General features: G+C 49.6%; 2 protein-coding genes across 5 annotated transcripts; one reads left to right on the forward strand and one right to left on the reverse strand.

The window, feature by feature from the left end:
• Positions 1-290: 290 nt before the first annotated feature.
• Positions 291-3,492, reverse strand: RPS2 (ribosomal protein S2). Its single transcript, XM_080354184.1, has 8 exons — positions 3,350-3,492; positions 3,050-3,208; positions 2,777-2,866; positions 2,211-2,318; positions 1,531-1,704; positions 1,294-1,453; positions 751-842; positions 291-414 (listed from the first exon to the last, which is right to left on the reverse strand). Exons 2-8 carry the CDS (start codon positions 3,203-3,205, stop codon positions 334-336), a joined length of 861 nt encoding a protein of 286 aa, XP_080210310.1. The 5' UTR covers positions 3,206-3,208; positions 3,350-3,492; the 3' UTR covers positions 291-333.
• On the forward strand, positions 3,482-14,493 carry TBL3 (transducin beta like 3). Of its 4 annotated transcripts, none has more exons than XM_080354183.1 (24): positions 3,482-3,610; positions 3,901-3,996; positions 4,106-4,405; positions 4,505-4,556; positions 4,643-4,735; positions 4,956-5,003; positions 5,254-5,395; positions 5,902-5,986; positions 6,382-6,549; positions 6,848-6,923; positions 7,315-7,411; positions 7,822-8,018; positions 8,369-8,510; positions 8,892-8,950; positions 9,472-9,575; positions 10,242-10,392; positions 10,536-10,766; positions 11,131-11,201; positions 11,750-11,906; positions 12,311-12,369; positions 12,852-12,955; positions 13,194-13,265; positions 13,970-14,128; positions 14,269-14,493. In XM_080354183.1, the coding sequence occupies exons 3-24, from the start codon at positions 4,362-4,364 to the stop codon at positions 14,379-14,381; spliced, it is 2,424 nt and encodes an 807-aa protein (XP_080210309.1). In that variant the 5' UTR covers positions 3,482-3,610; positions 3,901-3,996; positions 4,106-4,361; the 3' UTR covers positions 14,382-14,493. The 4 variants fall into 4 exon arrangements, 3 of the variants coding, with proteins under 3 accessions (XP_080210309.1, XP_080210308.1, XP_080210307.1); XM_080354182.1 differs by lacking the exon at positions 3,482-3,610 and adding an exon at positions 3,617-3,745; XM_080354181.1 differs by lacking the exon at positions 3,482-3,610 and having other exon boundaries at positions 3,623-3,996.
• Positions 14,494-14,795: the final 302 nt, after the last annotated feature.

Below are 14,795 nucleotides of genomic sequence, written 5' to 3' on the forward strand. Positions count from 1 at the left end.
AAACCAAAAAAACCTCCTGTGCAGCCCAGCACTGGCAGAGAATTCCCTCCATGGGACAGCATATCATCCTCAGCGCTGGTTATACATCCCACTTAATACACAATTAACAAGTATCAGTACAATGTGAAATTCTGTTTCATCCCACAGATGTTCAGCCTCTGGCCCATAGACACCAACCTACTCAAATCCCCAGCAGAGATTCAATCCATCTGCCCAACGCATTAACCATGCCATCAAACCAATTAAGCATCCAGTCAAACCAATTAACCATCCCATCAAACCAATCACTATTTCTTGTTCGCTCATCACTTTATTGTCTTGGACAAAACCCACTTAAGTTGTTGCCACAGCAGCTGCCTGGGTTCTCTGCACCGAGACTCTGGTGTGGGTCTTGGCCAGGTGATCAGTGAACTCCTGCAAAAATAGAAGAAAAACAGCATTTTCTTAAGCTACAATCATGGGTTTCTTAGCACTGCATCCCTTTCCAACAAAGTGTGTACATGCAGGCTGCAGTGGTTCAGATATAGCTTAGCTTTACTTAATATTTTGAAGTTCTCTTCCTATTTCCTTTGCCCACAAAATGCAATTTTTAAGTATTATTACTCAAAAATGCATTTTGAAAAGTCACATTCTACTTGCCTGCAGTTCTGCTCTCTCCTTACTACACCACAAATTACTGGAGTAAAGCATCAGAACTTTACAGGGTGCAAAGAGTAAGATGTGAGCTGCAAAGCGCAGCCATGCTCTTACCTGGTATGGAGACTTGGTGAACACCGTCTCTTTCCAGAGATCTGGGGTCAGGTAACTGTAGGTTTTGGAGATGGCATCAAAGGTGGCTTTTGCTAGGGACAGGACACAAAGGTCACGTGTCACAGTGATGATGAAAACCCACCCACTGGGACCCGCCCGCACAGCTCCACACGTGTGGGGTTCAGGAGGAACAGGGAGACACAGCGGGGTCTCTCCAATATACACACAGAACTCAAGTTTCTCTCTCTCTCCAGTTACGACAATTACACTACTTCAAACAAGTGCAATGGCGCAGATTGGGAGATTTTAGTATCACTGCATGTATAAAAGGACAACTTCTTGTCATTAACTTTCACAGAACTTCAGTATCGCATACAGCAGGTCTAACCTGTATTATGAAAGGCATCAGCCAAAGTTTTTTGCTTCACTTTGACACAGATTTAAAAAAACACTACAGAAATGGGTATGTCGCATCCCTGCCACTGACAGAAACGGCAACATAAACAGCAAGGTCACAACACAAAAACATAAAATACATCTTACCGAAGTTGCCAAGGGTGGCAGTGCAGCCCCTGGCTGAGGTGTAACAATCGTCAATCCCGGCCATCATCAGCAGCTTCTTGGGGACAGGGGCAGACACAATCCCTGTGCCACGGGGGGCCGGGATCAGCCGCACCAGGACAGAGCCGCACCGGCCGGTAACCTGCATGGACACAATGGGTCACAGCTCCCAAATAAGCCACAACAGCACAAGTCCCAAGCCTAGGCAGCCACCCTCACCTTGCACGGCACTGTGTGGGGTTTGCCGATCTTGTTCCCCCAATATCCTCGTCGTACAGGTACGATGGATAATTTGGCCAGAATAATCGCCCCACGAATGGCCGTGGCAACTTCTTTGGAGCATTTGACACCGAGACCAACATGGCCGTTATAGTCCCCGATGGCAACAAAAGCCTGGAATTGAAATGAATATGTTTAGTGGCAGCTGCGCTTCACAGGACTCCAAATTCGGTTCCTTGGGGTCTCTCCTGGGACAACCCATGGTGCAAACAGTCACACCTCACAGTTCAAAAGCCCTTTTTCCCCTTAGAGCTCATTGAGTCAAAACCAGTTAAACAACTGGGATTCCAATCTCTGCTACAGCCTCAGACTGGTCCAAAGTCCCAATATATTTCCAATCAGCATTCCCTATTGACAGGTAAGGCCCTTCAGAAGCCAACATGGCCACACAAATGTGACTTAAATTTTGTGCTAGGGCTGTTTCAAGGAATATTTGAATGCATTTTTAGGATTTTAAAGCCAATACAAAAACTCTGTAAGCTACACAAGTCCATCTCCACACCAAAATATTTACTACAGAGAAAAATAAAGGTATTTGAATTAATTCATCAATATAATACCAAGAAACAAAAGTTAACACACAGAGTTTTCAAGGTGAGAAAACAGAAAAACAAGGTTACCTTAAACCTGGTGCGCTGGCCAGCACGAGTCTGCTTCTGCACAGGCATGATCTTCAAAACCTCGTCTTTCAGAGAGGACCCCAGAAAGAAATCAATGATCTCTGACTCCTGCAAGATTCAGTCATTCAATCACATAAGGCCACACTTTTTAAACAAACTGAACACAGCTAGTAAAGCTATGACAATTCTATCCTATACCAAGCTGTTTAAAGTAATTGCTACTTAAACATGTTAAATTTTGCAGGCATAAACTTATTCTAGCTTGCTAGGCAGCCCAACATGGCAAGCTGATTTTTTTTTTTTCTTCCACCAAGCAGAACTATCACAGAAACACTTGAGCAATGTGTTGCCATCTCCACACCAGTGGGACTGCAACACACAAAAGCCACCACACTGCACTACAGTGACTGCATCGGTCCTGTGTCTTCAACTGAACATCAGTTGCATCTTTAAGAGAAACACACTCAACCTGAGTGCCCTCAACTGCAAACACAGCAACTGCTGGCCATGTTGTAGTCTAGATTAAGACTCAGCTAGACATCACTTAGACTGTTATAGAAACTCACCTTGATAGGAAGTGAGAAAAGATAGATCTCCTCAAGAGACTTGATCTTCATATCCTTGACCAGGCGACCAAGCTTGGTGACAGGAATCCACTAAAAAAGAAACCCGTGGAAAAGGGTCAGCAACAGCACCAGCTGCCTGCACCTCACGGGAACAGGCTCCTTTTTACTTTAACTTTCAGCCAGGCAGCAGGGCCGGCCCCTCACCACAGACTCCCCCCTCCAAACCACCAAGATCGGCCCCACACGGCCCCTCCAGCCCCAGGACCCACTTACTTCCTTGTCTTCGGCCTTGCCTCCACGAGCTCCACGGCCTCTTCCTCGGCCCCTCCCGCGGCCGCGCCCGCGGCCCCGCAGCCCGGTCCCAAAGCCGCCGCGGAAGCCCCCTCGGGCCGCTCCTGCACCTCCCGCAGCACCGGCGTCGTCCGCCATTTGCTAGAGCAGAGATAGGCGCGTTAGCCGGGACACTGCCCCAGGAACCGGCGGCAGGGCCCGGAGATGACCGATACGGCCACCCCAGCCCGATGAGGGCGGATGGACCACGGGCCACCCCACCACCACACCCGCCACACTTACGTGTTCCCTCAGGGTAGAAGGCCGCGCCTCCTTGCCGCCCGCAATTTATAGGCCGTGGAGTCTCGCGAGAACAACTCCTGGCTGCGCCAGCCCCGCGCGCTGAATGAGGAATACACCGCGGTGCAGAGCGGCGCGTTCTGCTCGCTTATACAGGGTGCGGGGCTGGCAGACCTGGCGGCCGCCGTGCGCATGCGCTGGTCTGCGCATGTGTATATGATGGGGCGCGCATGCCCCGACCTCTTAGTTTGAGGGGAGTCGCGGGTGAGTGCGGTTGGTCATGGTTTTGAAAAGACTGGTGTCTGGGCTGGCAGTGGAGGGTGGCGTCTTGGTGGGGTTGTGTTGACTGGGGGCGCCAGGCGCGGGCTGAAAATCACTCGGGATCTCCTGTGGCCCCCGGTGAGATAACTGCGCCAACAGCATCGGGAACATTAAGCTTATTGCCCACGGTGATGCGTGGGGAGTGAAACCCATGTTCCGATAACCCTGTGCCGAGCAGGTGCGGGGCCCAGCGCGCTGGGTAACGCGGTGCTGAGCTGCTTTTCCCTCGGCAGGTGGAGCTGGGCCGTGTCCTCCTGAGCAGAAGCCGCCGGTCCCGCAGCGTGTCCTACAGAGTGATTCCTCTGCTCCCTGTGCCGACGAGCCTTGTTGTAATAGACGATTCAGTGATGTGTTTTTTTGTACAATAAAAGATGAGTTACCCAAAAGCTGACTTGTCTATTTGTTGTTCCCTCTGCCTGAAAATCCTGCTTTTCGCAGTGGATGGCACTGGGAAATCGCCTCCTTGGGGCGAGGGAGCGAATGGTCGTCTGGAAAACGCCTTGGAGCGCTGGGCAGCGGTGCGGATCGGGTCCGGTACGGGCGGCTCCGGCCCCGCCATGCGGGGGGCGAGGCGGCGGCGTGGCCGCCTGCCCACACCAAATGTGGCGGCACGTCACTTACGCGCGCCGGAAGTGGCGACCTTCTCCCGTAGCAACCGGGGAGCGCCGGAAGCGGCCGGCACGCGGAGCCAGACATGGAGGCGGCAGCGGCCGTCAGCCCCGTGCGCTTCAAGAGCAAGTGAGGAGGGACCGGGCCGGGCTGGGCGGGAGTGGGGGAGCTGCCGGGGCCCCGCGGTTGTGGTGTAACCGCCGCTCTGCGCGTCTCTTCTCCCCCCAGCTACGCCGTGTCGAGGAAGATCGAACCTTTCTACACAGGGGGACGGGTCCAGGTAACGGCCGAGCTGAGGGCGAGGGGCGGGAGCGGGACCAGCCCCGGGCCCGGCACGTTCCCGGTTTCCGTTCCCTTTGTCCCTAGATAACCCGGGATGGGAAGTTCATGCTTTGCCCCTGCGGGACCCGGCTGAACGTGATCGATGTGGAGACGGGGGCTCAGCGCAGCCTGCAGCAGGTGAGCTCCGGCCTGCTGGGGGTTCCTGGGGCGTTTTACCAGCGATCCCAGGAGCCAGAACCGGGGGGGAGGGCAGGGCTGGTTTTGAAAGCAGATAGACAGTGTTTGTGCTGCCCCTGAGTGCAGGTGGAAGCTGCCAGGCACCCTTGGCCTTGCTAGAGGAGGGAGCTCTGAGAGCACTTCACGGGTGGTTTAACTGTGAGGCTTTTCATTTTCACAGGATGACGAAGAAGAAATCACCTCGTTTGCTCTTAGCCCCGATGATGAGGTACGTGTTTGTTTTGTGCTTTTCTGCGCTGCTCTGTCAGGCCTCTCTCTGAAGCCAGTGGATGCTGAGATCTCTGCGGATCCTCCCAGACGCTTCCCTTTGTCTCCTCTTCTGGCTTCAAGTCAGACAGAGGAACGCTGAGAGGCTCAGCTTCAAGAACATCGTAGCAAACAGCATTTCTGTGCTTTGTGTATGGCACTGGATGCAATTAGTAGCTAATTACACTTTCCTTCACCTTGCTCTTGCGCAGATCCTCGTGACAGGGAGCCGAGCGCTGCTGCTGAAGCAGTGGAAGTGGCGAGAGAATGAGTGTGTTCGCACGTGGAGAGCCGTGCACGTGGCGCCAGTCGCCAGCATGGCCTTCGACTCCACTTCAACATTGTTGGCCACAGGTACGGCCCCATTTTGGTGTCATGCAATGGGGGTGACACCGAGTGGCCTTTCATGTGACTAATTTAGCTCAACGCAGCCTGAGATAGCAACCTTCTGGATTCAGACACAAGCAGAAGAGGTTTTGCTTAGATAGAAGTGGCACACTGACAGACAATGAGGGAGCTTTTCAATATTCTATCTAAAATATACTTAGTAAAATGGTGACGAAAATCAGGCCTTTGTGGGACAGTGTGGCGTATTTATCCTGGTGCAGAACTGGGACTCCTGGAGATGGAGAAGGGCAGGTGTGACCTGGAACTTAACTGTACTTCACGTGTCTCATCTGGGCAGTCAGCTCCCTGAAACTGTGAACTGCTCCATGAGCTTCTCTCTGTGTGGGTGGTTGTTCCCATATTCATTTTTCTTTCTGCTGCCTTTGCAACCCATGAAGTTTTCCAGTTGCTGGTATGTTGGACCTCCTGTGTCTTTCTCCTTCACGGTTCATTGTTTTATTCCCTCCTCCCAGGCGGCTGTGACAGCACCATTAAGATTTGGGATATGCTCAAGCAGTACTGCACGCACAACATGAAAGGATCCTCAGGAGTTGTTCAGTAAGGACGGGTTGTATTTGTCATTCGCTGGCGTTAGTGTGATGCTGGGATTGATGTGAAATGTCTTGAGTTAAGGAAATGTAAAGGCCCGTTCTGGGCTCTTCTGTTTCCTGATTTTTGAGATGTCTAGTGAAGGAGGAAGGCTCAGAGTGACTTTATCCCAGAGAGGAAAGACTTTGAATGCATTTGTTGGGATGTAAATGGAATATCTGTGCTTGCGAACTGATGCGCTCCAAGAACATAAGGGACTGACAAAGATCAGCTGTGAATTTTGTACAAAGAAAGTCGTAGTATAAATTCACATCAACTGATCTGCCAAAACCCTTTGTGTATAATTTGTGTTTATTTAAATATTTGGCTCATGCCAGAAAGTTAATTCCTTTCTTTCTGTCCAGCCTTGTTGAGTTCCACCCTGACATTTCCCGTCTGCAACTCTTCTCCTCCTCGATTGACTACAAAATCCGCATCTGGGACCTGAAATCCAGCAAATGTGTGGCTGCCCTGGATGGTCACTTCAGCGCTGTCACCTCACTGGCATTTGCTGATGGAAACACGCTCGTTAGGTAAAACCTCACAGAGTTTTAGCCTTTCTCTCTTGTTCACCCTGCCCAGGACTGGGTGTTTCTGTGGGCGCCGGGCAGGTTCTGGAAGGGAAAGGGCTGTCACAAGTGTTCAGTCTCTGCTTGACTAAACAAACGAGTCACTGCAGGTCTCGGTGCTTGTGTTTCTGGCAATATCCTGTGCTGTCAGGTGGAAGGCTAGTGGTATTTTTTCACGTGGGCTTTTTCCCACATTTCCAAATTTCCACTCAGAGCCCTAGTTGGAAGGATTTAGCACTGAATCTGCTCTTTTAACTTGCAGTTCTGGCCGTGATAAAATCTGCATGGTGTGGGACCTGAAAACCAGAGAAAGCAAACGAACCATCCCTGTCTATGAGGTGAAATCACATTTCATTTCTCTCTTTGAGATCCTTTGCAGTCCCCAGGTCACAGTTTCTGTGTACTGTGAAATCAGGTTTCTCTCCCTTGTACTTTCCAGAGATCTTAAAACTCTGTGTCCAAAGCTAGTTCTTTTCTGTCTTTCCTTGTTTGGTGTGTTCATGCGTGGGCATTTTAAGGAAATACATGTCACTGCTGCCTCCAGCGCTGTCAGGGAAGGAAGGACAGTCGTGGCAGAGCTTTGTTCTCTTGTTATATCTTCCCTTGCTCAGTCCGGGCAGTGGACTGTGGGGTGTGTGCGTGGAGGGTGTGCAGCCCTTGCACAGCTCTGGCTGCTGAAATGCGGCTCCGGTCCCGTGCGTTCAGCTGGTGTTTGTCCAACTCTTGCAGAGCGTGGAGGCTGCCATCTTGTTACCTGAGAAGGGAGATTTCTCGCAACTGGGCGTGAAGAAACAAGGGTTGCACTTGGTCACAGCTGGCAGCAAAGGTGAGTGTCCTGGCATGTCGCTGCCAGGTTTGGAGGCTGAGGAAAGATGAGACTTTAGACACTGCATTGCTGTTATTCCTGGGATGTGTTTACTTTGTGTGGCAGAAGGTTTGGGCTGAACTCCTGAGTGCTGGAGCCTTCTCCTGGGTCTGTCTGACATGAGTGGATGAGCAGGACTGAGCAGACATGCTGCAGAGTTTTAACTATGTGTGTTTTCAAACTGCAAAAAAGTCTGATTTGGGCTGAAAAGAAGCCTTTTGTGCCACTGTGACTGGATTTCTTTGCAGCCCTGCTTAAAGCTGCTTAGCTTTTTCTAGCAGGCAAAGCCAGGGTTTGTTTTATATTCTTTGGACAATTACTGTCTAAAACAGTGACTCTGACCAGATAATTTATATTGTTGTTTTTGTCAGGTGTCCTGAAAGTGTGGGAAGTGGCCACAGCTGCCTGTGTGTTCACCCAGCCCATGCCCTTTGAGTCAAAGGAGGAGGCGAGTGAGCGCAGCCTCACCCAGTGCATGTTCGTGCCTGCAAGAAATGAGATTGTCACTGTGTCCGTGGAACACAACATTGTTTTATACGATGCTCAGACTCTCCAGCTCAGGAAGCAGGTAAAAACCTTCCTTTATCCGTCGCCGAGGGCCAGGTCTGGCGCTGGTGGAAGCTTTGTCTGGGTGTGCACTGCTCTCTTGCCCGTCCTTGAGCTGTTCTGGGTTACAAACCAGAAAGCCAGTTTCACTAGTGGGGTTGTTGGGAGGAATCTTGCACAGACACGAACACAAGAAAAGGAAAGCAGAGCAGGCATCACCAGAAATCCCTCCCATGCTTATGTCTAACATGATTTTTACGTGCAGTATTATGTGAAGGATAACAGTAGTGTGGTCTCTCTGAACGTGATGCCATTCCATACTCTAACCAGCTGATTCTCCCCGTTAAACTCTTTATTTTCTGCTGTCCTCAGCTCGCAGGGTACAACGACGAGGTTCTGGATGTGAAGTTCGTGGGGCCGGGTGATTCTCACATCGTTGTGGCCACCAACAGCCCTCAGCTGAAGGTGTTTGAGCTAGCGACGTCACACTGCCAGATCCTCTATGGCCACACAGGTGGGTGAGCTAGAGTCTGGAGTCCTCAAGTTCCCTCTGCAAGGGCATCGCAACAGGTTTTGAAGTCGGGTGAGGGAAGGACGTATTGTACTGTGCTCATTTTGCAAACACAAATTTCCTGTTTCTGGTCTGTCCATTCAGTCCCTTTCACTCCCAGTGAGATCAATTAAATTGGAGCTGAAGATGTATGTGAGTGTGAGCTCTGAATGCAGTTTTGTGAGCCATGAGCAGCCCGTCACCTCATGGACGTGTTGTGTACCAAACCAGTCCCCCAGTCAGTAGGCGCTGGACTCGTTATTAATTCACACATTTCTATTGTCTGATTTCAGTATTACTTTGCATCCAGCTGTTTTGTTTGCTTGTTTGTTTTCTTCTATTTAGAAACAATTCTTGCTTTGGATGTCTTCAGAAAAGGCCTGATGTTCGTCAGCTGTGCTAAGGTGTGTTAGTTTACTTTATTTAATGAAACTCTTCATTTCTGGTGATTTTCTTGGGCAGGGTTGTCATATTCCTTTCTTGTGTTCCAGAAAAGGATTGTGTTCAGACAGAATTCCTGTCTGCTACATCCCTCAAATATAAGGTTCTTCCTCTGTCCCTTTTTAATATTGTCCTTGGGGAAACGTGGTTGGTTATATTTTGTTAGGCTGAAAGGCCATCTCTCATTCTCCAAGCGTCTTGCTCTTGCATTAGAATTCAGTGATGTCGCTAGTGTGAGACTGCGGAGCTGTGTCCAAAAAACATGTTGAGAAAGGTGCCGACTGCCCCAATAGACCCAGAACTAAACCTCTGCGCTGGAATCCCAGCACACAGGGTTCCGTGTCCACCCTCACCCGCACTGGCCAACGCAGGCAAAGGTTCAGGCTTGAAAATAAGTGAACAGTGAGGATCACTGATGTGGTGAACGCATAGGGAACTGATCACTTATCAAAAAACCACAGCAGTTTGTCCTCTCCCGTTACAGGACAAAAGCCTTCGAGTCTGGCGGATGAACAAGGATGGAAGGGTGACCTGTGTTGCCCAAGGACTGGGCCATGCGCATGGTGTGGGCGCTGTCTCTTGCTCACGGTAATAAAAATCAGACGAGGGTTTTACCTTTGCATGAGCCACAGCTGTGTTGCTGATCTCAGGGTGAATGTTTCAGTGGGTGCCAGTCCCTGATCTTTGCTGTTTCTTATTCTTGGGCCCAGCTTGTCCTGCTGCTCTTGAGTTTGAAGGAAGGATGATTTCTTTTCTTGGATGTACATCTGTCTATCCTTAAATTGTAGAGTTTGCATTCTTTGTTAGTCTAACTCCTATTTGCCTTAAAGTACAGCAGCTGGGTAAGTTGCAAGATAAAGTCTGAGTGATCTGAAGAGGTGGGTCAGGGAGCGAAGGGAGTGTGACTGTGAAGGTTTTTGCTTGAATAGCACATCTGTCCATCAGCTCTTCTCCTTCCTTCATGTTACCTGACAGTCTGCAAGCCCAGTATGCCTGTTTGAAAGCTGCAGAATCCCTTTGTTTGTAAATGAGGAGCACTAGCAGCACTCTTGGCTAGTGCTCAAATTGCTGGAGGTTGTGCCAGGGGCCTAAGTAAGATGGAAGACAGCTTGAACAAACATTAAAGTGCTGTTCCACATCCCAGCAGAGTGACTGAGCATGTGTAGATCCTGCTAGGGGAGGAGAAGCCTTTTGTTCTGTGTAGCAGAAGCCACTGTGTTCCTTCCTTACACTTGACATTTTTATTCCTTTCAGACTGAAAGAAAACTTCATAGTAACCAGCAGCCAGGACTGCACGATCAAGATCTGGAATATCCCGGAATCCCTCACTTCTAAAGCAAAAGCAGCCTTGATTTCCAGCCCAGAAACCCTTCACGCAAAAGTGACTGAGAGGGGTCACAACAAGGTAATGCTCCACCTGACATTAGAACCTATTTTTAGTAATTAAATCTTTCACTCCTGTGTTGTACTCTACATTTATTACTATCTGACAGTGAGAGCAAACACTTAAACTGCTTTGCGCTCTGTGTACTTGTGTGGCCTCTCCAGGACATCAACAGCGTGGCTGTTTCTCCGAACGACAAGCTCATTGCCAGCGGCTCGCAGGACCGGCTGGCCAAGCTGTGGTCCTGCTCCGATTGCTCTTTGCTGGGCGTCTTCACTGGCCACAAGCGCGGAATCTGGTGCGTGCAGTTCTCCCCCGTGGATCAGGTCTTGGCCACCTCTTCAGCAGATGGGACTCTGAAGCTTTGGGGTCTTCGGGACTTCAGCTGCCTGAAGGTAACAAGAACTCTGACTGCCCCTTGCTCTGGGCAACCCTTGTGTGTTGTGGGGATTGATTAAAACTGCTTCAAAAAACTATGTGCAGGTTAGTGCAGCTGAAAATGTAGCAACGTGGCTGTGCTGAAGGAAGAGCTGTCCAGGTCCTTGGTCTCCAGGACCTTGGATGTGTGAGCCGTGAGGCAGTGCCAAGACACGAGCATCTGCACAGCGCTCTTTCCAGGCTAATCAATGAGAAACATGGTTGATCATAAGGAAAAAGCACATTCATGCTATTGAAAGAGAGCAGGCTTTGCCTGGCGGCTGTGGCCATGAAGGAAAACCACATGTGTAAATCCCAGACTCACTCTTTTCTGTTTTTCAGACCTTTGAAGGTCATGACGCCTCTGTGCTGAAGATCATTTTTGTAAGCCGAGGGGCACAACTGCTCAGCAGGTGAGTGCATACACCAGGAGTCCAGGGGAAGATACTAAAACTGATCAGAAGAGAAATCTCTCAGCTGATAACAGCAGCAAGGGGGAAGAGTCTTGTGATTTAGTTTTGGAAAGACTGATAAGAAGAGTTTATGCCAAGCTTTCTGCAGGGGCTGATTTATCTTCCTTTTCTCTGGTTACGCTGTGGGTTCTAAGTAACCGCTGTGGCATTGTTGGGTTGGTGACATAGACTATAGTTAGGCAGAGCCTAAGAGTACATCTCACCCTTTGAGGGCAAAGCAGCCAGTGCTAAATGGGTACTGGTACCTGGAAATACCACCAGGGCATAGGAGGAATTCCCAAAAATAATCACCTAAAGGAACGCTGGTAGTGCTGACAACTCCCTCTTTAGAATTCCCAAGCTCTTTTGACATTTTTGGTTAGTTCTGCTGTTTGAAAGGTATTGGAATGGAACAAGTTTATCTGATGTTTGAGCTGAGGCAGAGCAAGACTGGATCAATGTGGTGAGTCTCTGGGTTAAGTTTGTTGTGTTTCTTTCTCTTCCAAAAGCGGTTCTGACGGTCTCTTAAAACTCTGGACAATTAAAACAAATGAGTGTGTGAAAACGTTAGATGGTCATGAAGATAAAATCTGGGGTCTTCACTCCAACAAGCAAGACGATATGGTTGTGACAGCATCCAGCGACTCGTGCATCACGCTGTGGAAGGTACGGCGGAGTCTGACTGTGGTTCCTCTTTGGGTTAGAAATCAGAATTCAGTTGGGGAGCTCAGCATCCCAGAGGCTTGTTCCTGGCTGTTCCAGGATGGCACGTGCTCTCCTCATTTTCTGCACTCTGAAATGGGGTTGGTAAGGCTTATCTTGGGGCTTGGGGTTTTTTTGGCCCTACTCTCTTTCCCCAGTGGATGTTATACAATGAGCTTTAGCAGCCCGCCCAGTGTGGGTCTTGTAAAGGTGCTTCGGGGCGAAGTTGCGAGTCTCTGGATTTAACACTTAAGTTGCTTGACATTAGAGATCTTGCTGCAGAAATTTGTTTCCTAAACACTTCATGACTAAAAATTAATCTGTGTTAAAGCAAGATATTTGAGAAGGTTAAATTCTGTTTTTCATAGGATGTCACTGAAATTGAAGAGAAAGAGGCACAAGCTAAACAGGAGGAGCAGATAATGAAGTAAGTTGATCCTGTGCAATAAGGAGCTGTGAAAACCAAATTCTGTCTAGTGAGACTGTCCACACCTCGAGCCACCCAGCTCATCAGAATATGACATCATGTTGCTATTTAGGGCTTGTCAAGTCACAGTAATCTCTCTTATGTAGTTTAGTTCCTGCAAAGCCTGGCTTTACTGTCAACTTGACAGTTGATTAGTTTCGTGTTTGTGTGCTGCTCAGATACGCAGAGTCAAACCTCCAAAAACTTCTTTCACTTTCTCCTGCTTCAGCCAGCACAGGATGGTTCAGGAAACCCTTGAACGTGCCAGGCAAATTATCTGCACAATTAAGGTGCTGAGGCATTCACTGGCAAGCCATATTTACTAACTTCTTGGCATTAAACCTCTGCACACTATTATTGCCAAATCCACTACTTTCTGTACAGCATTTTCTTCCACCAACCAATCATTTGTCTCACTCTCATGACCCTGATTTGTTTTCCAGAGAGCAAGAGCTTTCTAACCTGCTTCATGAGAAAAGGTACCTCAAAGCTCTAGGGCTGGCAATCTCTCTGGATCGTCCGCACACGGTGTTGATGGTGGTCAAAGGTGAGTCCCTCGTGTGCTCTGAAGGAATTGTTCTGTCCTCTCTGCTTTCCAGAACATCCTTCCATGTAAACAAAAAAGCTACATAGTCTAATTATCTGAAAACTTTGGTTTTCCTTTTCTCGTCTGACTCCTGTTTTCCTCAGTGAAGTCACCCCATTAGCAAACGTTCTCCCTCTCTCAGCCCATGGGTGCATGTTATGGACTCTCACAGGGACTATTTGTTTCTTTATTTCTGCAGCCATCCTCAAGGAAACCGATGGGAGAAAGCACTTGGAAGAGAACATTGTTCGGCTGCGGAAGGATCAGAAAGGTTTGTTGCAACACGGTTTAAGTGCTAAAACCTTTCAGGTTAGCAGCTGGTTTTCTCAAATTAAAAGAAGAGTCTCCCTAGACTCTGCATTTAGCATTGGGCTCCCTCCAGCCTCGAGCAGGACTGCAGCTCAGGGACAACTTTGTTACGGTGCCGCACGTGGTGCTCACCAGCACCTGCTCTGAGCTGCTGCAAGTGTCTTTGTGTGAGCGGTGAGGCCGGGAAAGCCGCCCCCTTGTTCAGGATGTCCCTGGGAAAGCTCAAGAAATGGTTCTGTGCACAATTTTTCTGCCCCTCTGGGTTCCACAGTCATGGTGTGCAGGAGCTGAACCACTCTGTAAGACAGATGAGATGTTTCCTGACTTGGCACCTTGCAGGTCCTGTTGTGATAGGGAAAGGGGTGGTGGTTTTAAATTAAAAGAGGGGAGATTCAGGCCGGACACGAGGAAGAAATGGTTGCCCCTGAGGGTGGTGAGAGCCTGGCCCAGGTTGCCCAGAGAGGTGGTGGATGAACCATCCCTGGAGACATCCCAGGCCAGGCTGGACGGGCCTCTGAGCAACCTGAGCTGGTGAAGATGTCCCTGCTCATGGCACTGGGGCAGCTGTGAAGGTCCCTTCAACACAAACCATTCCTTGATTCTGTGACGTCCCACATGCCGGTGCCCACAGTATGGCCAGCGTGTACAAATGTCCTTCCTCCCCAGAGGCGGTGTTATCGTTCCTGGTGACATGGAACACGAACTCTCGAAACTGCCATGAGGCCCAGGCTGTCATTGAAACCCTCCTGAAGCACGAGGCGCCGGATGAGCTCCTACAGTACTCAGGCATCAAACCCGCAGTGGAGTCCTTGCTGCCGTACACCGGTGAGTCACTGTGGGGAGGAACTCAGGCTCTCCTGTCTTGGGAATATTCCCCATTTGCCTTGGTCTAAAGAAAGACTTCTGCAGCCCGCTCTGCTGACTTGTCTCTCCCACAATGCGAACCTTTGGATTTCTCCTTGCAGAGCGGCATTTCCAGCGGCTGAGCCGGTTGCTCCAGGCCTCCATGTTCATCGATTTCATGTGGCAAAACATGAGGCTGGCTGATGCAGCCCCACAGGAGGAGGTGACGCTGTGACCCCCCTCCCGCCAGCTGCTCTGTCCGGAGGGGACACTCTGAACTGCTTCCCTACCAGGTACGGCAGCTGGAATATTCCTGTATTTTATAATAAAATTTTAAAGTTTCAATTTCTAAAACAAGTTCAGCATTGAGTGTCCTTGGGGATTAATGAGAGGAAGCATCATTCCTCTGGCCAAGCTGGGGTTTCCCTTTGTATTTTCATACTCTGCATTTTGAGGCCCAGACATTTAAACCGCGCTTAGTTTGGAGAAAAGGCAGAACCTGGCTCTAAACAAGCAGTTGGTCTTTACTGGGGATTTAAAAGCTTTACAGAGTTGGGAGACACGACTGGGAATGCCGTATCACATCCCAAAGCCCAGCCTAAGCCGTGTGTGCTCATCAGTGTTCAGGCACTGAGTTTTGTCTTTGTTT

This window comes from Nesoenas mayeri (assembly GCF_963082525.1).
Source record: "Nesoenas mayeri genome assembly, chromosome: 15".
Lineage (NCBI taxonomy): Eukaryota > Metazoa > Chordata > Aves > Columbiformes > Columbidae > Nesoenas > Nesoenas mayeri.